The 26,205-nt window shown below is 38.8% G+C and overlaps 1 protein-coding gene across 4 annotated transcripts in view; it reads left to right on the forward strand.

Annotated features, from left to right (window-relative positions):
- The window catches only part of TBC1D31 (TBC1 domain family member 31), a 73,505-nt gene that overhangs the window by 26,581 nt on the left and 20,719 nt on the right, over positions 1-26,205 (forward strand). For 3 of the 4 annotated variants that reach the window (XM_042923637.1, XM_042923639.1, XM_042923638.1), the window contains 10 exons: positions 3,164-3,364; positions 7,672-7,848; positions 11,094-11,173; positions 11,252-11,398; positions 13,547-13,680; positions 19,481-19,614; positions 19,956-20,135; positions 21,137-21,369; positions 22,045-22,197; positions 23,497-23,632. In XM_042923637.1, coding sequence (XP_042779571.1) covers positions 3,164-3,364; positions 7,672-7,848; positions 11,094-11,173; positions 11,252-11,398; positions 13,547-13,680; positions 19,481-19,614; positions 19,956-20,135; positions 21,137-21,369; positions 22,045-22,197; positions 23,497-23,632 — 1,575 coding nt within the window. Of the gene's footprint in view, positions 1-3,163; positions 3,365-7,671; positions 7,849-11,093; positions 11,174-11,251; positions 11,399-13,546; positions 13,681-19,480; positions 19,615-19,955; positions 20,136-21,136; positions 21,370-22,044; positions 22,198-23,496; positions 23,633-26,205 lie in introns of those variants that run through there. The other variant, XM_042923640.1, reaches the window with a different exon arrangement.

Here is a 26,205-nt window from a genome sequence, read left to right on the forward strand (position 1 = left end):
ATTTCTGAACTATATTAATAGCTCTCCTAGTTAACTTGTACCCTCGTTGTTACAAAGACTTGAAATTGCTGATATTGCGAAGTCTAAAATTGAAAAAGTTTTAAAGTATTAGGTTTTGTGTATTACTGACAATTTAACCTTTTTCTAAAATCTATATACTTTAAATTTATGTCATACTTTATGACTTACAGGGTGTTTTAACATATTATTTTCTATTTGCACACAGGCATGGAAGGTACTCTCTCCGTTACATAGACTGACATTAAAGCTTAAAAACATTAAGGGACTTGTCAACATTCCTATTAATTGTAAGGCTTAAAAAGGGGGAGCTAAGATTAAAATTTTTCTCCTTGTTGGGGCGCCTGGGTGGCTCAGTCGGTTGAGCGTCCGACTTCGGCTCAGGTCACGATCTCGCGGTCCGTGAGTTCAAGCCCCGCGTCAGGCTCTGGGCTGATGGCTCAGAGCCTGGAGCCCACTTCTGATTCTGTGTCTCCCTCACTCTCTGTCCCTCCCCCACTCATGCTCTGTCTTTCTCTGTCTCAAAAATAAACATTAAAAAAAAAATTTTTTTTTAAACAAAATAAAATTTTTCTCCTTGTTGTACTGTGTTCTACCTACCATAACTGGTTGCCTTAGTTTTATGAAACGTGTTTTCTTTGTATCTTGCCTTAATTTGCAAAGTACTTCCCCCTCTACACACCATTTAAAATTTTTTTTTCTTTGCTTATGTATTTTATTTTATCTTTTTCATCTTTTTTTTTAAGTAGGCTCCGTGCCCAACATGGGGCTTGAACTCATGACCCTGAGATCAAGTATCACATGCTCTACTGCCTGAACCAGCCAGATGCCCCCATACCATTTTTATTTTTAATAGTTGAGTAGTTAAACCTTAATGTTCTTATTTTAAATTGACTATTTTGAGTCTTGTACTTTAACAAGTTATATATAACTCATGACCCTGCGATTCAGAGTTGCATGCTCTACTGACTGAGCCAGGTGGCTGCCTCCAACTTAAGTTTTTGAATAGATAATGCATTCCCAAGGTGGAAAACGTAAAAAAAAAAGACAGTAAAGTGAAATCTCTTCTTTTCCATTTGTCCAGTTATTCTCCATAACTGCTACTGTTATAATAGTCCACTGTTTCTGCCACTTTTTTTTCCTAAAGTTTATTTATTTATTTTGAGAGAGCAAGCGAGCACAAGCAGGGAGAGAAAGAGACAGAAACCAAACGGGCTCTGCACTGTCCACACAGAGGACGCAGGGCTCAATCTCATGAACTGCCCCTCTGCCATATAAAAAATGCAGCTTTGTACATTGCTTTTCTTCACTTTTTTTGGTTTTTGTTTTCTTCACTTCGCTGCCCTCGAAGATTGTTTATTCTGTGTCAGTACAGAGCTTCTTCTTTTTTTTTTTTTTTTTTAACAGCTGCATAGTATTTTATGGGTTTTTAACTAGTCCTTTGTTATTGGGCACCTAACTTGTTTTTAGTCCTTCTTTATTACAAATAATGCTGCACCAGGGTTGCCTGGGGCTGGCTCAGTTGTGAAGAGCATGCTACTGTTGGCCTCAGGGTCATGAGTTCAAGCCCCACATTGGGTATAAAGATTGCCTGAGTTAGTGAGTGAGTAAATAAATAGAATAACTGAATAACTTTTTGCATGTACCATTTCATACATCCTGTCTGTAGGATAAAATCCCAGAGCTGAAGCAGTGGTTCTCAGAATCAGGTACATCTGTAACTTTGAGAGATCTTGCCAAATTGCCCCCCAGAGAGGTTGCATCAGCTGTGAATGAGGGGGTTTCCCACAACCTGACCCAACAGAAGAGATTGTCACCTTCAAACCGTCTCCAGCTACTGCCAGACTGTCGTCTTCCATCTAACAAATGACATGAGCATTTCATGCAGTCACATGGTGGCACTGCTTACCAGCCAGCAGCACTGGGAAAAGAGCCTGTGCATAGATCAGGCAGTAGAGGAGTTTATTGTTTATTTGCTTATGCTTTTTTAGTACATGTTTTTAATTTTTCAAATTGTGTGACTTAAGACTAAATTTTTCCCCTTAAAAGCCTGGTTTCCTTCTTACCCTTCTACTGTCTGTGCAGCCCACAGACTTTCTTTCTTCCCCCAAATGTTTGTTACCACTGCCCAGAGCTGGGTGCATGAGGAGGCAGGGGGACAGATGCCAGTTCTCATCAAGCTGTGGGTGTGGTGAGCGAGAGCAAGCCCTCCCCTCCTTGCCTCTGACAACCAGTGTGGGGGTCCAGGTGAAGGCCTGGCTGATCATTTGCCATAGTCTCCCAGCACAGGCACCTTACTGGTTTTGGTCAGAGCCAGGCTTACCTGGACCTGAATAGGGCAAATCTACATGAGCCATAATTAGGAATTTTGAAATATATGATGGCCCTTTGTGAATATAATCTCTCTGACTGTCCTCCCCTCAAAACAAAAACAACCAAACCCCGTATATAAATACATACATATATGTACATGTACGTGTGTACAGTTTGACTTTCAGAGAGTTGACTTTTTTAAAAATTGATGTATAATTGGCATAAAAGATTAGCTTCATGATGATTCGATATTTTGATTGCAAAATTGCGATATTCGATCATTTCGATTGCGAAATGATCTCTATAATAAGTCTAGTTAACATCTGAGACATTTGACTTTTTTAAATGTTTTTTATTTATTATGAGAGAGAGACCGAGAGAGAGTGAGTGGGGTAGGGGCAAAGAGAGGGAGAGAGAGAATCCCAAGCAGGCTCCACGCCGTCAGAACAGAGCCTGATTTGGGGCTCGATCCCACAACCACGAGATCATGACCCGAGCCAAAATCAAGAGTTGGATGCTTAACCGACTGAGCCACCCAGGTGCCCCAAGAGACATTTGGCTTTTAAATGTGTTTTGGGGCGGCCTGCATGACTCAGTCGTTTGAGCATCTGACTCTTGATCTCGGCTCAGGTCATGATCCCAGGTCAGGGGATGGAGCACCATGTCTAGCTCTGCACTGGGCGTGCAGCCTACTTACGATTCTCTTTCTCCCTCTGCTTCTCTACCCTGCTTGGGCATTCTCTCATTCTCTCTTAGGAAGGAAGGCAGGGAGGGAGGGAGGTTAAAATAAGTATGTTTTTGGAACTCATATATTATTTCTCTCTACTCTTAGGTTCTTGGAGTGCTAAGTCAAGATGGTATCATGAGATTTGTTAATATACAGACTTGCAAACTTCTCTTTGAAATCGGGAGCCTTGATGAAGGAATTAGCTCATCAGTAATTAGCCCACATGGACGGTACATTGCATCCATTATGGAAAATGGAAGTCTGAACATATATTCAGTTCAAGCTCTAACACAAGAAATAAATAAGGTATGTTTTCAAGTAAAGAACATCAAGTTTTTTTAAGATTTAAATGTTGTATCATCAAAAATAAAATCTTTATGCTCCGGTTTTCTAAATTCAGATTATCCTGGATTGCTTATTCATACTTCTGGGTATGTATGTACACATACTTCTGTGTACACACACACACACACACACACACACACATATACATACATACATATATGTATACATACATGAATAATGAGGATTGACTCTATACATTTACAAACATAGAAAAAAAGACTGGGAAAATACACACTTCAGAACCATCTGAGGAAAGAGACTGATTCTCAACTGTTTGCTTATCTGTATCTTTTTTTTTTTTTTTAATTTTTTAAATCCAGATTATCCTGGATTTATAATCCTCATTATTCATGGATTCTTTAAATGTGAACTCGCCACTGCTAAAGATATACTTGCAACTCGAATCCGTACTTGGTGCCTATTCACAGGGATTCGTATGTGCACAGCAGTGCAAACCGTGGACTGCCCGTCGTGCAGGCTCCCAGCTGAGGCCAGACAGGGCAGCGCATGGCCTTCTTACTTCAGCTCCCGTGACAAGTGTCCTTTCCGTGGTCTAGTTATTGCTGGATTCTTTAGTTTTGTGCTTTTTGTTGTTGATTTTGCTCTTTTAAATGGCCCCCAGACATAATGCTCAAGTTCTGTCTAACATTCCTAAGCATAAGAAGGTTGTGATAAACCTAATTCAGGTACAAGTTACAGTGCTGTTGGCATGAGTTCAATATTAGTGAATCAACAATATAGATGAAATAAGTGTTTTTAAATGGGCACCTGGGTGGCTCAGTTGGTTGAGCATCTGACTCTGGCTCAGGTCATGATCTCTCAGTTCATGAGTTCAAGCCCCATGTCAGGCTCACTACTGTCAACTTGTCAGCGTGGAGCCCGCTTAGGATCCTCTGTCCCCCTCTCTGTGTCCCTCCCCTGCTTGCGCTCTCCTAAAAATAAATATTTTTTAAAAAGTGTTTCTAAACAGAAACACACACTAAACATAGTTATATGTTGATTGGTTGACATATTGTGATCTCTGGCTCACAGGGACCTAACTATTTCTCCTAGGAGCAATGATTCAGTATTCACTAACTTGGTATTTGCAGCTTCTTTATAGAACAGAACTACCATGAATAGTGAGGATCTACTCTGTGTGTGTGTGTGTGTGTGTGTGTGTGTGTGTGTGTGTACGTGTGTGTACACGCACATGACACGCATACATTTTCTTCAACCATATGGAGTTATACTCTACTGTTCTTGTAAACTTTAAACATTTTAATAACATATTATTTGCTCTTAGAGTTTTCAGCTTAGCTGAACTTTACAAAAGCTAGGGAAATGTTACTAATGGAAGCAGGGAAAGATCTGAGAAAAATCAGAATAAGTCATTGACTTCCTCTCTGGTATTTGTTAAGCATTCAAGTAAGATCATATTGACCAGAAAACTAACCTATAATAGAAGTAGGAAATCTTTTTTTTTTTTTTTTCTTTCTTTTTGGACACATTACCAACACCACTAGTGTCTTTATGGCTATTCTAGGCTTACACAAACGCTCCAGTCTGTGGTCTCTATAAACCCCACCCACGTCCCATTCCTTCAAGTCCTGTTTATTGGGCACTGGAGAATTTCCAGTATTATTCTAATAAGTACACTAATTCCTACTTAATGTGTTGAAGTTTGAACACTACTAAGGTATGGCAATTCAGGTCATATCTCAGGCTCTAACCTTCAGGAGACTGTATTTCGTGGAAGCACATGGAGTTCAAAAGGAGAAAATGTGGCACTAGAATAACAATGTTAATAAAGATTTGGAAGGATGGGTTGAGGTTAGAGAGAAGATCATTCAAGGATATTAAAGATGGGCAATATTCAGAAGTGAGACCTTTTCAAAATTTTTTTCTTTTTTTGAGAGAGCACAAGCAAGGGAGAGATGCAGAGAGAGAGGGAGAAAGAATCCTAAGCAGGCTTCAAGCCCAGTGCAAAGCCCAACATGGGGTTCGATCTCTCAACTGAGATCATGAGCCAAAATCAAGAGTCAGATGCTTAACTGACTGAGCCACCCAGGCACCCCAGAAGTCAGACAGTTTTTTTTTTTAAGTTTATTTATTTATTTTGAGAGAGAGAGCACCTAAGCAGGGAAGGGGCAGAGAGAGAGGGAGAGAGAAAGAATCCCAAGCAGGCTCTGTGCTGAGAGCACAGAGCTTGATTATAGGGCTTGATCTCTTCAACTGTGAGATCATGACCTGAGTTGAGGTCAAGAGTTCAACGTTTAACCAGCTGAGCCACCCAGGTGCCCCCAGACTATTTTTAATTATATTTCATAGAGAAAGAATTGAAAAATTAAGTCATAGAATAAGTGGCCATTTTACTTTTTTTTTTTTTTAGCAGAGCTATTGTTACATTTTGTATTATCCTTGTATTCTTTATAGATGTGAATAAATAACAAGGTATCCTAGAAAAATACTAGTTAAAAAGCCTTAGAGATACAGTGACAACTTTAAAAGTTTCTTATAATAATTTTAGGACAAAAATGCTGTGTCTATACATACATGTACATTATTTCATTACCTACTCGACACATTTTACAGTGTTATGTATTCATCATACTGCAGCTGACAATAGGGAAAAATTCTTTGGACACTTACAGTAGGCTGCAGGTTTCAAAAGCAGAAGTCCTAAACGTATGAAGATAAAATGAGAAAAATCTTTGAAACCTCAAAGTGGTCTTTTAGTCGTCTATGTTATAAAAAAGGGTCAAGATGTTTGCTTTATTCTGTTTTTTTCTTTCAGATATGAGAGGGGAGGAGGTCAAAAAGTTTGATTTCCTCAGGGCACCTGGGTAGCTCAGTCAGTTTAGCGTCCAACTCTTGATTTCAGCTCAGGTCATGATTCCAGGGTCATGGGATTGAGCCCTGCATTGGACTCCATGCTGAGAGTGGAACCTACTTGGGATTCTCTCTTTCTCCCCCTCTCCCCTGCTTGTGCGCGCTCTCTCTCTCTCTCAGATAAGTAAGTAAATATTTTTAAAAGTTTGGTTTCCTCTTCAAAGAGCTTTCTTGAGGAGTGATGATTCATTTTCATTATACATGATCTTGGAAGAACACTGTTCTGGCCTTCATGACAGTTTAAACGCAAGGTAATGTGTATAAATTGTGTTTTTCTGAAATCTAATGTGTTCATTTGAACATGTGGGGTATTCCCTGTGTTCTTGTTCTCTGTTCTCATATGAAAGGAATTGGCACTTTGGCTTCCAGAAAAACATTTTTAAAATCACAAATCCACCTTCTCTTTAGCAATAATGGCCTCAAGCATTTATTTTTTTTTTTAAGCTTCTTTATTTTGGGAGAGAGAGAGAAAGAGAGCACGCAAGCTGAGTGGGGGAGGGGCAGAGAGGCATAAAGAGAGAATCCCAAGCAGGCTCTGCACCATCAGCATAGAGCCCGATGTGGGGCTTGAACTCATGAACCCATGAGACCATGACCTGAGGCAAAACCAAGAGTCAGATGCTTATCTGACAGAGCCGCCCAGGCGCCCTCGCCTCAAACATTTAAATGATCTCGGGAAGCTGAGTTATCTTATCTCCTCATTTCCTTTGAACTCAGGGAAGATCTTTTGATTACAAACAGGTATTATTCATAGAGAAACTGTTTCAGTGAATCATTTTCCCTTAAGTAAATTGAAGTTGTTGGGGTTTATTTTCCCATAAAAATGAGGGTTTAGAATTTAAGTTGTGCTGTCTGAACTGCCTCTCAAGCTGTGGATGCGGTAGGGGACTAACAGCCATCTCTCTGCAGATTAAAAAATGTAACCAAGGACAGAGAGGCAGGTGTCCCAGGCTTCCAGAGGGAAGTCATTTGACAGCTCTTCAGAGAAAGTTCACTTGAGCCCGAAGAATATTAGGGTGCTTCTCTCAGCATTCTAGAGGGCCCTGTGTCTAACTGTGGCTTCTCTGCTACAAGTTATCACCAAACTACTAACTTTATCATGCAAAGAATGGACTGATATACTATGATTTAAGGCCAGTTTTCAAGGGATAATTAAATTCTATTTATTGTTGCTATTAATTGTGTATCTTTATTGTGTTCTTCTAAGGAATTTCGCAGAAATTGGATTTGACAACCAGGAAGCATTTCTTGAATATTTTATTTACACTTTTGCTTGAAGAATAAGGATGTATGTTAAGGCACATTATGCAACTGTTCAAAACATGTCTTGGAAATCCTATGTGAACAGGTCTGTTTTCCAAGGATAGCCACTGGATTTTATTTTTTCCCCCTTTTAGCCACCTCCTCCCTTAGTGAAAGTGATTGAAGATTTGCCTAAGAGTAAACTGAATTCTGGTGGCCTTAAGATGAAAGTCACATCAGGAAGAGTTCAGCGGCCAGCAAAATCAAGGGAAAACAAAATACAAGCCAGAATATTAAAACAAGACCTGACTGGTAATTTTGAAAACAAAGAGGTAAGAATATATCATAATTATGTTTTTGTTTGTCATGACTCTGCTGGGGACAAGATTTATGATACTTAGGCCATCATCACTCTTCCCTCTCTTAGAAGTTTTTAAGAAAGATATGAAGAGAAGAACTGAATAACTGAAATTATAATGTGCTTTCTAAACTTTTAAGTATACAGTTAGTACATGTTTATGGTTTTTAAAAAAGTCAAACAATACAGGGGCGCCTGGGTGGCTCAGTCAGCTAAGCATCCGACTTCAGTTCTGGTCATGATCTTGTGGTTCACGAGTTGAAGCCCCGCGTCGCACTCTGTGCTGACAGCTCAGAGCCTGGAGTCTGCTTCGGATTCTGTGTCTCCCTCTCTCTCTGCCCCTCCCCTGCTCGTGCTCTGTCTCTCTCTCTCTCTCTCTCTCTCTCTCTCTCAAAAGTAAATAAACATTTAAAAAACATTTTTTTAAATAGACTATTACCAGCACCCCCAGAAGACCCCCTTCTTCTCCCCTCCAGACCTTTGCCCTCCTTACCCCAAGGATCACTACTCTTCTGACTTGTAACACCATAGGTCAGTTCTGCCTTTTTTGTACTTACATAAATCAGGTCATTCAGTTTGTACTCTTTTGCGTCTGGCTTCCTTCATTCAACATTAAGTTCGATTTATGTTTGAGAAATCCATGTAGTTGTAAATCATTCACTTGTAGCTGTGCAAAATTCCATCATGTGAATAAACCATATTTTATCCATTCTGTAGTCAGTAAGCATTCAGGTAGTTTTCTAATTTTTTGTGCTATTAGAAATAGGGCTGCCACTATTCTAGTATATTCTACTACATCTCTGTAAACATAGGACACATTTATGCCGGATATAAACCTAGCAATGGAATTACTGGCTTATTAGCAATGCGCTTATTCATCTGTAGTAAGTTGTCAGTTTTCCCAAGAAGTTGATTGAAACCATGCGTATTCCCACCAAGAGCTCTAGTATTTGAGAACTCCAGTGCTCCATGGTCTCACCAGCACTTGACATTTTTCACATAATTTTAATAACCCCTTTTTTTCTCTGAGCATTTGAAAATTGTGAAACTCGTGTAAAAAATATAACATGTTGTCTACAGGGAAATTCATTAGAGAGCCAGTGCCTGGAGCTTTTAGTGGAGGCTGGCTATGTAGGCATTCTCTGTTTAGTACATGTCAAAATCCCAGAGTCTACATGGAAATTAGGTATTCAGCATACATCACAGCATACAAACAATTCAGGCACAGTGAGCCGCTCTTACTGGTTCTGGGGATAGTGGGAACTTTCTCGAAATCCAGGTTTCTAGGCACTAGACAAGGCCAAACCTTGTAAGTATGCCTTTCTAAGGGTAGCATTCTCAGACCTGACATGTTAACACTTTTCTGGGCATACCCAGATCCTCATTAAGAGCGTGTTACCCATGGCTTTGAAGCTCCTGTGTGTGTATCCCCACCCACATCTCTCTCCCTGTCCCAGAGATGTAACTATTGTCCTCGCTTTTGTGCTAATTGTGTCCTTGATTATCTTTATAGTTTTATCATCTCTACCTGTAACCCTAAACAAAATATTGTTTAGGGTTTATTTATTATTTTTTTTACTTAAAAAAATTTTTTTAATGTTGATTTATTTTTGAGAGACAGAGAGACAGAGCATGAGCAGGGAAGGGGCAAAGACAGGGAGACACAGAATCCAAAGCAGGCTCCCGGCTCTGAGCTGTCAGCACTGAGCCCGATGCAGAGCTCAAACCTGCGAACTGTGAGATCATGACCTAAGCCACAGTTGGACACTTAACCGACTGAACCACCCAGGTGCCCCAGGGTTTAGTTTTAAAATGCTAAGTAGCAGGCACAAATCTAGCTGTGTAAAGATTGGACAATGTTGTTCCTATTAGTTGATGCTCTAATGAAAGAATAAGCTGAATGTTAGCTCTGAGACATGGTCTGACTACAGCTTTCCTGAGAATTTACAGGAGCCTTTTCTGGGAAAACTGTGGCCATGATCCCAGTTGACTTCTGGGAAATAAAAGAGACATCACAGTCAGGGCGTCTGGCAGAGCTCTAGTATTAGTGAAATTTGGAAATCCCACAGTAATACATCAGGGAGCAGTCTGCTTCTGAGCAACCCTCAGCCAGCGCTAAGAGTAGGGCGAAGGAGAGCACTTGTGCACGGTGAGATGTATCTCTTCAACGATCAGTGTCAGGACCTAGAAGGGGAAGTGGGATCTTTACCCATAGATGATCCAGATGAGAACAGATCAAACTCAGGCCAAACTCACCCGGGCATTTTATCTTTGTTTAAAAAGAGGTTGCAGTGGCAGCAGGTGTCCTGCAGATGACAAAAATGAATACATCTGTTTCATAGATCACACTGCTCCAGTCTTGCCCAGTTGCCCTCAGTGTCTGGTGCATGGCTCTCAAATGGGGATCTTCATTCACTATCATCTTGGGTTTTCCCTTCACCCCTCTCACATTGGCATTGAACTAAGTCAGAAAATCTGGCTTTGAGTCTTTAGCTGAGACTTATTCAGCAAGTTAGTGACCTGAACTCACAGGTTCGTGGCACTGAGCTCTGACCTTCCCATTTTCTCAAAGAAAAGAAAACAGCATCCCATCCGTTTCATTGAGTTGTTAGTATCAAATGAAGTAATCTGTGAAACTGGCTTTATAATCCAAAAATTTATGAAGTATTTTTCCATCAAGATAAAAATTGACTTAAAAGTAAGGCGGGGAGGGGCACCTGGATGGCTCAGTCAGTTGAGCGTCTGACTCTTGATTTCAGCTCAGGTCATAATTTCATGGTTCGTGGGATCGAGCCGTGTGTCAGACTTTATGCTGACAGTGTGGAGCCTCCTTGGGATACTCTCTCTCTCTCTCTCTCTCTCTCTCTCTCTCTGCCCCTCCCCTGCTCACACTCTGTTTCAAAATAAATAAACTTTAAAAAAGACCTTCAGATTTCCATTAAAAAAAAAAAAAGCAAGAAGATGGAAAAAAAGAGGGAGAGGGAAGAAATTGACTGACCATTTACAGAAAAGTTTGTCAGAATTGGACCTAGAATATGTCAGGAACTTTATCTGCACACGGTATGCACACTGGAGAGAGAGAGAATAGAAAGTCTCAGGTGTAAAAAAAATTTTTTTTTACTGTGTGTTGTGTTCTGAAGTTGGAAAGCCACTGTGGGCTGTGTTACCTTTTCAGTTTTGTGATTACGTCATTTATCGACATTATTTTTTGTCTTTAAGAATGAGGTGTCAGATGGATTAAACAAAAAGCGTTTACAAATCTTATTAAAAGGCTATGGTGAATATCCAACGAAATACAGGTAAAATTTATATTCTTTTATGTGAAATCAGTTGCACCCCCCAAACTTCTCTTGGTTAAAATTCTATTTTTATTTCAGAATGTTCATTTGGCGCTCCCTGCTACAACTGCCTGAAAATCATACTGCATTTAGTAGCCTGGTGGATAAAGGTGTTCACGTGGCATTTCTCAACCTTCAGAAGAAATACCCCATCAAAAGTAGGAAACTACTCAGAGTATTACAGAGGTATGCTCAGTATATTGCAGCAGTATGGAATCTGCCTCGAGGTATTTATTAATTACGAATGGGAAGATAGTAATTTTATAGTAGAGAAACTCAGCAGGTACCACCTTAGCCAAGTAGTCAAATTTAAAGTCACCAGTAGTAACACACATCAGTATGTTGCCCATAACTTTCTTGATATTCTTGCCAAACATTTATAACGTCCGTCCAAATCATGAGAAAACGTCGAGGGCCAATCTATAAAATAACTGGTATTCCTCAAAAATGTCAGTGTCCAAAAAATAAGAGACTGGGGAGCTCCCGCACTGGAAGAACCTATGGTGACTTAGCGAATGAATGCGGTGTTATATCCTAGACTGGCGAGGTGAAAACCCAGCACACAGGAAAATGGGAACAATGATAAAAATCTGAATGAGTCTGATTTAGTTACTAGCATAGTACCAATGTTAAATCCTAAGTGTTGATAACTACTGTGTTTATGCAAGATGTTAACATGAGAAGAATTTGAGTGAGATATACAGGAACGCTCTACTGTTTTTGCAACTTTTCGTAAACCTGAAACTATTTCAAAACGAAAGGTTTAAAAAAAAAAAAGACAGACAAACCTTAAAAGTATCAGAAGTAAATACGGGAGAATTGCAGTCCTAGAGTAAGGCAGGCCTTTTTTGAGCATGACATATCTAGAAGAGCTTGATATGAACAGAAATCTCTACATGTAAAAAAATTCCCCAGAGACATACATGAAGCCGAGAAAGTACGTATATATACAAAACATCAGATAAATAAAAGGCTAATTTCTATATGATGTATTCGTGTAAATGAACATGGAAAGGACCAACCAATAAAAACCAAAAAGGATTGAATGTATAGTTCATAGCTGGGGATATGGTTCTTAAACATGTAAAGATGTTGTACCTCCCTTATAATAAATGCTAATCAAAATTACATTGGAGGGGTGCCTGGGTGGCTCAGTCGGTTAAACATCTGACTTGGCCTCAGGTCATGATCTCGTGGTTTGTGAGTTCAAGCCTAACAGCTCAGAGCCTGGAGCCTGCTTCAGATTCCACGTCTCCCCCTCTCTGTGCCCCTCCCATGCTCATGCTGTGTCTCTTTCTGTCTCTCAATAATAAATAAACATTACAAAAAAAAATTTTTTAACAAAAATAAAATTGCATTGGAAAAAATGTGTAAATGTGTATATATATATATGTGTGTATATATATATATATATATATACAACCATATTGAAATACCATTTTGCATCTAGACTAAAAGTATAAAAAGTAGGTTGATAATAAAACATGTTGGCTAGAGTGAGAGAATGGGCATCCCCTTAACTCTGCTAATGAGAATGTGAACAGACACTATTTTTGCAGAGAAGAATTTGGCACTGGCTATTGAAATTAATGCACATGTCCTTTGACTCAGCAATTCCATTTCTAGGAATTTATCCAAATCTATATTCCCACATTAAGAATGATGTAAATACAACAGTAAGCATGGCATTGGTTATAAAGGATTAGAAACAAATGCCCAGTAAGGCCACATTAAAGAAATTAGGGTATATTTATACACAACTGTCTTGTGTATCAAAGCTCCACATATACTGATAATGAACTATTTCCAAGATACTATTTAAGCAAAAAATGCAAGGTGCAAAACAACGTTTACGTTTGTGATTTTTAAAATCACAATATTTTTTTGTAAAGTAAAGTAAAATCACTATACTTTTTGTCAAGTAAAATCACTATACTTTTAACAGTGGTTCTGGGGAGGTAAGCTACATGATAAAAGTAGGAGGGAGAATTTTCGCCAAATATCCCTTCTGCATCCAATTTTTTTTTTTAATTTTTTTTTAACGTTTATTTTATTTTTGAGACAGAGAGAGACAGAGCATGAACGGGGGAGGGTCAGAGAGAGGGAGACACAGAATCCGAAGCAGGCTCCAGGCTCTGAGCTGTCAGCACAGAGCCCGACGCGGGGCTCGAACTCACGGACCGCGAGATCATGACCTGGGCTGAAGTCGGATGCTCAACCGACTGAGCCACCCAGGCGCCCCTGTATCCAGTTTTTTATCATGTTGATATATTACATAGATAAATTTTAGTAGTAAACTGCTTCCTGGTGTGCATTTCCTTGTCTGATCCACAGAACGCTCTCCGCATTAGCTCACTGGTCTGCCATCTTTAGCGACACACCGTATCTTCCACTCTTGGCATTTCCGTTTGTAAAATTATTCCAGAACAACCAACTCATCTGTTTTGAAGTTGTTGCTACTCTCATAAGTAAGTAAGTGTGTAATAATGAAACCAAGAGTGGGTCCCTGTGTATTTTTCTGCTGTCTTTGCAACTTTGCAACATTCAATAATTCTAGTGGGAAGCAAACAGAGCACAAAATGGACAGTTGGGACATTTATACATAAACTTTTTTTTTTTAATTTACAAGAGAACTTGGATAGTTACATTTTATTTTTTATTGGCAGGGAGGAGCAGGGGGACAGAAGGAAAGAGAGAGAATCCCAAGCAGGCTCTACAGTCAGTGTGGAGCCTGACGCAGGCCTCAATCTTATGACCCTGGGTTCATGACCTGAGCCAAAATCAAGAGTCAGATGCTCAACTGTTTGAGCCACTGAGGGGACTCAGGATAGTTGCATTTTAGAAGATAACATTATAGGCCGGATTTTGGTGGTCAGAAGGAAGCAGATGCTTCACTTACTGAAAGTCAGTTATTATTCATAGGATTTTAGTGAGAACGTAAAGCATTTAGCACACAGTGCCTAATGTGGCAAGTTCTGGCTGCTATCCTCATTCTCATTATTCGTACTGCGCGTTTATTGAGAACTTTCTCTTTAACAGGTAGCATTCTTATTATTTTGCCTTTATTAACTTCTTTAAATCTTGCAACAGTCCTATGAGGTGGGTGTTATTATATCCTTCTTATAGTTGAGGAAACTGAGGCACAGATAGCTTAAGTTCCCCAGGGTAGGTTAGTAGCAGAACAGGGATGTGAACCCAGGCAGTCAGACTCTAGCCTGTGCTCCCAACCATTGTGTTACCAGCTCGTCTACACTGAAAACTGAATCCTTTCTTCATCTTAATATAATTGGGTCAGCTAAACAGTTGATAAACCAGATCCAATTTACATTGGTTTAACAAAAATAACCAGTTTCATTTGTATTTTAAATTATTTAAAAAGGTTTTCTTGTACAAAGGAGATAAGCACTTAACTATAACAGTAAAATTCTGAAGAGTAGAAATAAAATGATTCAAGCATATATATTGTGAATATTTTAGTATACTTTATGTTTTTTTGTTCATTTAATTACATTGCATTTGATTTGATAACTTTTTCCTGATCATTGGAGAAAATATAGGAAAATATACAAAAGAAAATTCACCAGTGTTCCTCCTCCCCATTTATAATCTTTGATAATACATTGATGAATTTCTTTTTAATGTTTTATTTATTTTTGAGAGACAGAGCATGAGCAGGAGAGGGAGGGGCAGAGAGAGAGAGGGAGACACAGAATCCAAAACAGGCTCCAGGCTCTGAGCTGTCAGCACAGAGCCCGACGCAGGGCTCGAACTCACAGACCACAAGATCGTGACCTGGGCCAAAGCCAGACGCTTAACTGACTGAGCCACCCAGGCAGGCACCCCCATACACTGATGAATTTTTTTAAGTTTTTAATTTATTTTTGAGAGAGACAGAGTACAAGCAGGGAAGAGGCAGAGAGAGAGAGAGAGAGAGAGAGAGAGAATATCCCAAGCAGGCTCTACCCTGTCAGCACAGCCAAACGCAGGGCTCAATCTCACAAACCATGAGATCATGACCTGAGCTGAAATCAAGAGCTGGAGCTCAAATGACGAGCCACCCAGGCACCCCTTGATGAATTTCTTGTAAGAGCATTTCCCCCAAATCATTAAATATTCTTGAAAAACATAGTTTATTCCCTGCATAATGTAATATTTCATTATACAGGTATATCATAGTTTAGTGCCAACTGCTAGACTTTTAGTTATTCTGATAATTTTTCCATACTTAAAAGCAGGTTTTTAATTTTTATATTTTTATAATTATACTATTTTATTTAATATGTATATTTCTTTTTATAAACTTTATAAATATTTTAGTGACTGTAATATTCTTTTTTTTCCCACTTGATTATAATATTCTCTAATGTGAGTGTACTAGTTTGATCTGTTGTTGAACATTTAGGTTATTTTTCATTTTTACCTAGTTAAAGAAGCAGTGTTATAATCATCTTCATGTATAAATATTTACAGTATTTTCTCTTGGTCAGATTCCTACAATTGGTATTATTAGGTCATAAAATATGAGTATTCCAACTGATTCCTCAGAAGGGTTTTACTAGTTTACTCTGGCAATAACACTTAGAGTTTTAAAAGGAAAAGAAGCAACTCAACAACAAAAAGACAATCCAATTTTTATATGGGCAAAGGACTTGATTAAACATTTCTCCTTAGAAGATACACAAATGGCTAACGAGTACATGAAAGGATCCTCTGGATCATTAGTCATAAAACCACACACCAGGATACCACTTTATACCTACTAGGATGGCTATAATTAAAAAACAGAAAAAAGCACAAGTGTTGGCGAGAATGGAGAAAAATTGGAACCTTCGTACACTGCTGGAAATGTAAAATGTACGTTCACTGTGGAAAATTGGCAGTTCTTCAGAAAGTTAAACATAAAATTACCATATAACCCAACAATTGCACTCTTAGGGATATACCCAAAAGCACTGGAAACAGAGCCCCAAGCAGATACTTGGATGTGAATGTTCATGGCAGCATTATTCCAAACAGCCAAAAGATAGAAACAGCCTGAGTGTCACCATCACCATCCTCATTATGTTAACGTCATTGTTGTTAACAGGTGAATGGATAAACTATATCTATCTATCTATATATATAGTCAATGGAATATTATTCCATCATCTAAAGGAATGAAATTCTGATACATTGTACAACATGGATGAACCTTGAAAGCATTATGCTTAGTGAAATAAGTTAGGCATAAAAGGACAAATTCATATGAAATATCTCAAATAGGAAAATTTATAGACGTAGAAAGTAGATTAGAGCTTACCAGGGGCTGTGGGGTGGAAATACGAAGTTAGTGCTGAATGGGTACAGTTTCTTTTTGGAAAAGGATTTTGCAAATAGTGATGGTTACACAGCACTGTGAATATAATTGATGGCACTGAATCGTGCACTTAAAAATGGTTAAAGTGGCACATTATGTTTTACCATAAGAAAAGCTTATTATATCTAGGTAAGCGTGCAAAACTAATTTATATTTCCAGTAAAATCTTGTTACATCCCTGGAGTATGATTGTGTGCTAGGGAAATTGATTTTCTCTTCTAAACCTGAAATCTAAATCTAGAAGATCCATCATGATCAGCATGAGTAGCTGTGAGTTTTCATCAAGGGTCTCAAACTAACTTTATTGCAAGTAAACATTTACTGAGCTCCAACTAAATGTTAGCACTGCTTGCAATATGCCGTTGTTCTGGCTTTTTAGGGTCACAGTCTACTTGGGACCTAGGGGAAAATTTGATGGAACACGGTCACTTTGATGTAGAATTTGGCATGTTTATAAGAGTCTTCTGTAGGCACTCTTTATGGTCTTTTATGACCAAGAGGAAGTTGTTGTGGTTTGGTCAGGGATCTCCACGCAGGTATTTCTCTTTATCCTGCTCCCCGTTCTGTCACCGGGTCCTCTACGCACACTCTGTTGTGGTGACACCGAGCAGAATGAAAGAAGAGAAGGCAAACAGTTTCCGTGTAAAGCGGGGTTTCCCTCGTGCCTAAATGAGAACACTGTTCTGTTGATGAAGATTTAGATACAGGAATCAGGGCTGTGTGTGTGTGTGTGTGTGTGTGTGTGTGTGTGTGTGTGTGTGAAAATTCCTAGCACTAGCAGTGTCTGAGACGTGGTAGGTACTTAGTACATGTTGCTGAACTGCATTTTTTTCTTTTTTTTTTTAATTTATTTATGAGGGAGAGAGAGCTCATGAGCAGGGGAGGAGGAGAGAGGGAGAAAGAACCCCAAGCAGGCTCTACACTAACAGCACGGGGTTTGAGCCCACAAATTGTGGGATCGTGACCTGAGCCAAAATCCAGAGTTGGACGCTTAACCTACTGAGCCACCCAGGCGCCCCTGAACTGGATTTTTCTTTTAAAGTTAACTTAAAAGCAGCAGTTAAAGAAGTTGAAATAATGTCTTTTAAAGTTTAGTCTTTGCAAGAGTTTATTAATGCCTTAATTATTAACTCAAATTTACTTTCTAATAAATAATTGACTTCTGGCATTAGTGAGCCCTTTATAAACCATATGTATCCAAAATTCTGCTGATCGAAGCCTTCTTTTGCTAATATGAGAAAGAAGGAGATCTTATCATCATTGGATGAAATCACAACTCAATGTTTAAAGTAAAAAAATCTGAATTTAATAATTAAGGAGCACTGTGGTGGTTATTTACACTTCATTGAGTGAAACGTACTGATCTTACCAGGGTTTTTGAGAAGAATGTTTTGGGGGTTGCAGTGGTTACTTGGTGAGTTAAAGTCAGCTTTATGTTAGTTTTTTTTTTTTTTTTAACATTTTATTTATTTTTGAGAGAGGGAGAGACAGAGCATGAACAGGGGAGGGTCAGAGAGAGGGAGACACAGAATCAGAAGCAGGCTCCAGGCTCTGAGCTGTCAGCACAGAGCCCAACGCAGGGCTTGAACTCACGGACCGCGAGATCATGACCTGAGCCGAAGTCGGCTGCTCAACCGACTGAGCCACCCAGGCGCCCCTAAAGTCAGCTTTAGAAGCATCTTTAGCAGAATGCTTTCCACTGGCTGACTTTCAGAGGATACCGCTGTCACTGTTTGGTTTTCAAAGGTAGGTCAACTGAATAGGTTGTCATTGATGACATAGATTTAAAAACAATGCTGGGGGCTGTGGTGCGCCTGGGTGGCTCAGTCGGTTAAGCCTCCGACTTCAGCTCAGGTCATGATCTCACAGTTTGTGGGTTCGAGCCCTGTGTCAAGCACTGTGCTGACAGCTCAGAGACTGGAACCTACTTCAGTTTGTGTGTCTCCCTCTCTCTCTCTGCTGCTCCCTGACTCTCTCTCTCTCTGTCTCTCTCTCTCTCTCTCTCAAAAATAAACATTAAAAAAAATTTTTTTTAATTAAAATATAAAAATGAAAACAATTCTGGTGGTTACTTGTTACCATGGCTGTGGAACAGTCATTCTTGTCCTAGTAATGGAGACGTGTTTATTCTCATATAACATTTCAAGAATAGGGATTTGATACATGCCCATTTTTTTAATGTATTGCTACTGATGCATAAGAATGTAATTTTTAACATTTCCCGTGAACTTTTCTTTTTTTTTTTTTTTTTTTTTTTTTAATTTTTTTTTTCAACGTTTTTTATTTATTTTTGGGACAGAGAGAGACAGAGCATGAACGGGGGAGGGGCAGAGAGAGAGGGAGACACAGAATCGGAAACAGGCTCCAGGCTCAGAGCCATCAGCCCAGAGCCTGACGCGGGGCTCGAACTCACGGACCGCGAGATCGTGACCTGGCTGAAGTCGGACGCTTAACCGACTGCGCCACCCAGGCGCCCCTCCCGTGAACTTTTCTAATTTTGATTAGGTATGAATTTGAGTAGATTTCAGGAGATTGGCACTTAACATTCATCACATTTAATGAAGACTTAAAAAGGAACCTTTTTTAGAAGGTTCATTTTGTTAACCAGGAGAAGCAGGAAGCAGAGTGCCGTGTGGTGAGGATCAGGAATACTTTGGGAAGTTTTGTTTGTTTTAATGGACACTTTGTCATTGACCGCTCTCATTTGGAGAAATTGGCCAGTTCTATAGACCTAAAATACTAAGCTAACATGATGGAACTTTAAAATCGATTATTCTAGAATTTAAAGAGTTATCATGTTTTCTTTATTAATGGGCATATTAAGGACATAAAGAGTGGATACATTTAAGAATTACAAAGTCCTCTGATAATACAGAATGGTAAAGATAAATTTCCCATTTTTTTCTTCATAGTCAATTGGTGTCAACACTGGTTTGAATATTTTCCTAATCCTCCTATCAATATTCTCAGTATGATAGAAAATGTTCTGGCATTTCACGACAAAGAACTACTGCAGCATTTCATAGATCATGATATAACTTCCCAGGTAAGAAGTAAAAGGTTTTTAGAATAACATGACTTATTTTGGAAGCTCACATTGGTTCTGGTATAAATATAGCAGTATTTTCTTGAAAGTATATAATAAAAGACCGGTCACCTCTTATATTTTGGAATAAAGAATGGAATAAAAAGTATTCCATTCTTTTTCTCCATTAAACTGCTCTCCTAAAAATCTATAAAGAAGGGTTCCATAGTGAGGTAGTTCTTTTCATAATTGTTTTTGATATAACGATTTTAATAGCTACATCAAATGTAAGAGAGTATTAGCAGTGAATGACTTACGGCTTTTCTGTAGAAGACTGATCAATTTTTCCTTATTGATTGTAGCTGTATGCATGGCCTCTTCTTGAAACCGTTTTTTCAGAAGTACTAACAAGAGAGGAGTGGCTAAAATTATTTGATAATATCTTTTCCAACCATCCTTCATTCCTCCTGATGACTGTCGTGGCTTACAACACATGTTCCAGGGCTCCTCTGCTCAACTGCAGTCTCAGAGATGATTTTGAGGTAAATATCCTTGTTCTCAAGTAGCAGTTCTCAACTTTCATGTATTTCAGTTGAAAACTCCATTCGCTTATTGAGTACCTGTTGCACGTCCAGCGCCCGTGGAACGTGGTAAACAGTGGAGAGCAAGTTATATCACATCCTCACCCTGACGTAGTTGGTAGATAATTCAACAGACAGTTACAGCAGACTAACTGTCTTAAAATCATCCCTTTAGGAAACAAACTTGGTAACACTGGAATTTAGTGCTTGTTGCCTACGGAAAGGATGTTTAACAGTTGGGTCGTTGTTAATTCTGTGCGTGGTTTTATCAGCGATCCATCTGGTCCGTGACAATCTGCATGCTTATTACACACACATACAAAGTGGTAACTAGGAGAATTCTGAGACTTGGCCGGAAAGTTGCTTGACAGCATTAGAGGAGGTTTTTAAAGGGGGAGGTTTTTTCGGTAGACGGGATGAATTGGGTTTGTTTGTTACTTATTTTGTGGTTCCTGTCAAACTTTATTTTTACTTAATGTTTGCAGGATACATCCATGTATGTATGTTAGAGTTCGGACCTGCCAGCAGAACAAGTTAATGTGGAAACAGTTCAGATGTGTTTAATGAATCAAGCTAATTTATTTTCAGTTTTATTTATTTTGGATTTTGAAGGGAAAAGAATGCAAGCAGAAAAGTTTATTCCATTGTTGGGTGAAGCATTCTTCTTCTGATACAAAGGAAGCCTTTGGTTTGAGTTCAGATTTTCAAAGTATTATTTCAAATGTTTGGTTTTGAAATTTTATTTGACTTTGAAAATATGAAATTGGATCTTCATTTTAAAACTTAGGATAAGAAAAGCTTCAGCGAATTTGCCAAAAAAGAAAGAAAGGCAGTAGGAAGGGAGGAAGGAAGAAATCCTCCTAAAGATAAATTCACATTTACTTTTTAAACTCTTGTTTTAATTCTACGTCATAATGGCTTTGTTAGGTAAATCTCAACTTAAACACAAAATTTTCTTACAGTATTTTTTTCATCATCGGAATAACCTGGATATAAGTGTTGTGATTAGAGAAGTTTATCATCTCATGGATACCACTCCTACCGATATTCATCCGAACGGCAAGCTTGATGCTTTTGTGGCATTGACGAAAGGGCAATATCCAGTATTTAACCAGTATCCAAAGTTTATTGTGGACTATCAGACACAGGAGCGAGAACGAATAAGGAATGATGAGTTGGACTTCTTAAGGGAGAGGTAATCATAGAACAGTTGTTCTTTGTGTGATAGAAGCAAAATCTGTTAAAAATACAGACAAGAAAATTTTTTGTAAGAAACACATGTAAATTATTAAGTATTTGTGTAAAATCAGAGTTTGAAGGCTAGAAATATCTTTAAAGATATTTAATTCTTGCATATAGAAGTAAAATAATGACATTTTGATCTGGTATACATTTTGTGTTTTAGTTGTTCTTGGATTTTAAGTTACTCCGTTTTCTTTGCATTTTTTTGTGAGACTTGTGTAGGGCGTCCTTTTCAATGCTTTTTTTTTTTTTAAGTTTATTTATTTTGAGAGAGAGAGAGCGTGTATGCATGCAAGAGAGAGTAGGGGAAGGGCAGGGAGAGAGGAAGAGAGAATCCCAAGCAGGCTCCGCTCTGTCAGCGTGGAGCCTGATGTGAGGCTCGAACTCACAAACTGTGAGATCATGACCTGAGCCGAAATCAAGAGTCAGACAATCAGCCAGTCGAGCCACCCAGGCGCCCCCTTTTCCATGTTTTCTACTACTTTAATGAGCTAAAATTTTATTTGTAAAAGTGAAAGGCAGTAATTCAAGGTCTCAAAGGGAAATAGTAATTTACCCTTTCATAACCACACATGCATATTGGGGTCTTGTTTGCATCTTGATATAATAATAATATTATCTATTTAAGGCAGATGGTTGAAGATATGCAAGCTGAAGTAGACCAGCAAAGAGTTGAAGATGAAGCTTGGTACCAAAAACAAGAACTACTTCGTAAAGCTGAGGAGACAAGGAGAGAAATGCTCTTACAGGAGGAGGAGAAGATGGTACAGCAGAGACAGAGGTGTGTGTCGATCATTTCGCAAAACTCTGGACATGGGAGTCAGTTGGATGATTTTTACTTTCTTGTTTCTATATACAACATTACCCAGCCATGGCATGCCCATTAAGCAAATATTCAAGTTAGTAAAAAGATACCTGCATATACCACATTTCAAAAAATTGGCATATAGTGAAATGTAATTCCAAAACTACATTGAAGATAACTTTACACTGATTTTTCAGACGTAATACAAGATCTAATGTTCCTTGGAGGACATTATGAGAAACACCATTGTACTGTAGGCAGAAATGCTTTGTAATACAGCGCTGGATAAATCACCTTTAGGGGAGTATAATTTTGAAAATTATGTTTTAAACATATCTGTGTGACTTGAAAATTGGAACATAGGGGCGCCTGGGTGGCTTAGTCGGTTAAGCGGCCGACTTCGGCTCAGGTCATGATCTCGCGGTCCGTGAGTTCAAGCCCCGCGTCGGGCTCTGTGCTGACAGCTCAGAGCCTGGAGCCTGTTTCAGATTCTGTGTCTATCCTCTCTCTCTGCCCCTCCCCTGTTCATGCTCTGTCTCTCTCTGTCTCAAAAATAAATAAACGTTAAAAAAAAAAAAAATTAAAAAAAAAAAAAAGAAAATTGGAACATAAAAGGATTATCTCATTATGCATTTCATGCGTTGGAGGCCAGAGGAAGATGTATTAACTGCTTATTCAAAAGTATATTCATAAAACAAAATGTTTAAACTAAGATTATGGGATGAGCATTAAGACTATGCCAAATTGTGGGGAAACTCACTTCTGTAACTGTTTACTTATTTTTACTTTTGATTGGGACTTCATGAAACCGATTTCACGTGTGGGTTAAAAAGAATGACTGAACTGAGCAGTAACGTGCTCCTAAAATTCTGAAAGAATAAGCATACATAATCTTTGGTAACACTGGAGCGTTTTTTGGCATTCTTCCTTCAGATAAAGGATATCGATTATATTGAGATGATCTGAGTAGACCTGTTAGGAACTTTTAAATATGAAAAGAATAGCCAGTTGTGTTTGGACCGCTTGTCATTTTCACAAATGCAGACATGGGCGTCGTTTGTTCTGTGTGTGTGTGTGTGTGTGTGTGTGTGTGTGTGTGTGTGTGTGTGTGTGTATTACTCCTGCAGCTGTGTGTGGTACAACAGCAGCTACGCTGGGGATGTGGGCCAGAATGGGGGGCAGGCCTTTCGTTGTTGCAAAACGTAGCATTTTTCCATTTAAATCCACATTGGGAAATGTTTTCATGCTTTCCTCTTGATGTATTTTGTGTTTAAGACTAGCTTCTGTGAAAAGAGAGCTGAGAGCGAAGGAAATGCACTTACAAGATGCTACAAGAAGGCGCTTTCTGAAGCTTCAGCAAGATCAGTGTGAAATGGAACTAAGAAGACTGAACGATGAAATCGAGAGAAAGGTTCATGATTCTTCTCTTAGTACCCACACATGATCTCCATTCACTCTCACTCAAATGTCATGACCACCTTCAAGTTAAAGGTTATTGCCAGGATCCACAATGAATACTAAATAGACCCTTTGATTTTATTTACTTTTCCCCTCAGCTTTTCCTGATCTCTTTCATTAATAGTTTTAAGTTTTCAGAAATGTCAAGAAAATTAGTCAATTTGACTGGTATCCTTGATGACTATTTCTCTAAAAATAGAAGAATCAGTTAACCACTAACTGAAGTAGGGGAAGTACTCTTTTTTAATATAAAAATGTACACATGGCCAGTTTAAGAAAATTTCCATTATTAAATACATGGAGTCAAAAATAGACCTTTCTCCTACTTTCCCTCATTTTGTCCCCAGAAATAAAATGAGAAAATGGATATATATCTTTTTCTTTTAAAGATTTTTTTTAAATTTTTTTTTTTATGTTTTATTTTTTATATCTGAGAGAGACAGAAACAGAGAGCGAGCAGGAGAGGGGCAGAGGGGGACAGAGACAAAATCTGAAGCAGGCTCCAGGCTCTGAGCTGTCAGCACAGAATCTGATATGGGGCTCAAACTCACGAGCAGTGAGATCATGACCTGAGCCAGTCAGACACCCAACCAACTGAGCCATCCAGGCGCCCCAAAATTTTATTTTTAAGTAATTGCTATACCCAACACGGAGCTCAGACTCACAAACCCTGAGACCAAGAGTCTCATACGCCACTGACTGAGCCAGCCAGGCACCCCCTATCTTTTCCCTTTTTTATGGTTGCATAGTATTCCATTGTGTGACTGTCATAATTTAACTAATCCTTTGCTATTGGACATTGACGTTGTTTGCAATGCTTTGCTCTACAAGATGGTGCTAGGTTGTATGTTCTCAGTACAAACCTTGAGTTGCAGACACAGTTTTGTTGAGTAAATTCCAAGGCATACCAAATTATCCTCCAAAAATGAACCCACCTATGTTATTTTAAGTGCATATGTAAGAGTGCCTATACCCTAGTCAATTTGGAGTGCATCAGTCTTAATATTTGCCAATCTGCTGGGTGGAAATTATATATTCTAATTTGCCTCTTTTTTCTTGCTAGTGAGGTTAAATATCTCTCCAGTTACTTGTCTTCCATTTGTGGAAGAAATATAAATTGTATATCCATTATCATTTGTCCGCTTTTCTATCAAGTTTTCTCTTATCGATTTACATGGGCTGTTTGTGCCATTTGGGGCAGCGCTATCCAGTAGAAATACAATGTGAGCCACATAGGCAATTTTGTTTTCTAATGGCCACATTAAAAAAGTAAGAAGAAACAGATGAAATTAATTTTAACAACACTTTATTTAACTCCAGATATTTGCAAATTATTTTAATATGTAATTAGTATAAAGACATGGTTAATGAGCTGTTTTACTTTATCTTTGAGGGGTGCCTGGGTGGCTCAGTTGGTTAAGTGTCCAGCTTCAGTTCAGGTCATGACCACACAGTTCGTGGGTTCAAGCCCATGTTGGGTGGCTCTGTGCTGACAGCTCAGAGCCTGAAGGCTGCTTCCGATTCTGTGTCTCCTTCTCTCTCTGCCCCTCCCCTGCTCACTCTCTGTCTCTCTCTCGCAAAATAAACACTAAAAAATTTTTTTTAACTAAATCTTTGAAATCCAGTAGTCAGCTTATAGGACACCTCAATTTGGACTGGTCACATTTTAGCGCTCAACAGACATATGTAACTAATGGCTGCATACAGCATAGAGTTAGGACAGTAACCCTTTTGTTCATTGCAGATGTTTTCCTCACGTCAGTGTTGCTTGTCTCTTAAGAGTGGCTATCATGTCTTTTTTTAATCATGCAAAATACTTTAATTTTTGAATAACTTTTTATTTTTATGATTTCTAGGTTTCATGTCCTATTTATTTACTTACTTATTTTTACTTTTTTAAGTAGGCTCCATGCCCAGTGTGGGGCTTGAACTCATGGCCCTGGGATCAAGAGTTGGATGCTGTACTAAGTCAGCCAGGCACCCCCTGTGTCCTGTTTAGAAAGACCTTGCCATTCTAAGATTACATCACCATTTATGCATATTTTTTCAAATTTTACGTTTTTTGTTTTTTGGGTTTTTTTTTTTAATGTTTATTCATTTTGAGAGAGAGAGGCAGAGCGTGAGCCAGGTGGGGGGCGGGGCAGAGAGAGAGGGAGACAGAGAATCTGAAGCAGGCTTCAGGCTCCGAGCTGTCAGCACAGAGCCCAACACGGGCCTCGAACCCATGAACTACGAGATCATGACCTGAGCTGAAGTCAGACGCTTAACCGACTGAGCCACCCAGGCACCCCTCTGTGGTGGGTTTGTTTGTTGGTTTTGATCTTTGATGTGTCACAAAGGTCAGCAAATTATAAAGCACCAACTAATCTGGCCTGCTATCTATTTTGTAAGGACCCTGAGTAAGAATGGTTTTAACTTTTTAAATGGTTAAAAGAACTCAAGTAAATAATAATTTCTTGACATGAAAATTATATGACATCTTAAAAACAATGAAATTGATACTTCAGTATCCCCAAATACGGTTTT

The sequence above is a fragment of the Panthera leo genome, chromosome F2 (assembly GCF_018350215.1).
Source record: "Panthera leo isolate Ple1 chromosome F2, P.leo_Ple1_pat1.1, whole genome shotgun sequence".
Classification (NCBI taxonomy): domain Eukaryota; kingdom Metazoa; phylum Chordata; class Mammalia; order Carnivora; family Felidae; genus Panthera; species Panthera leo.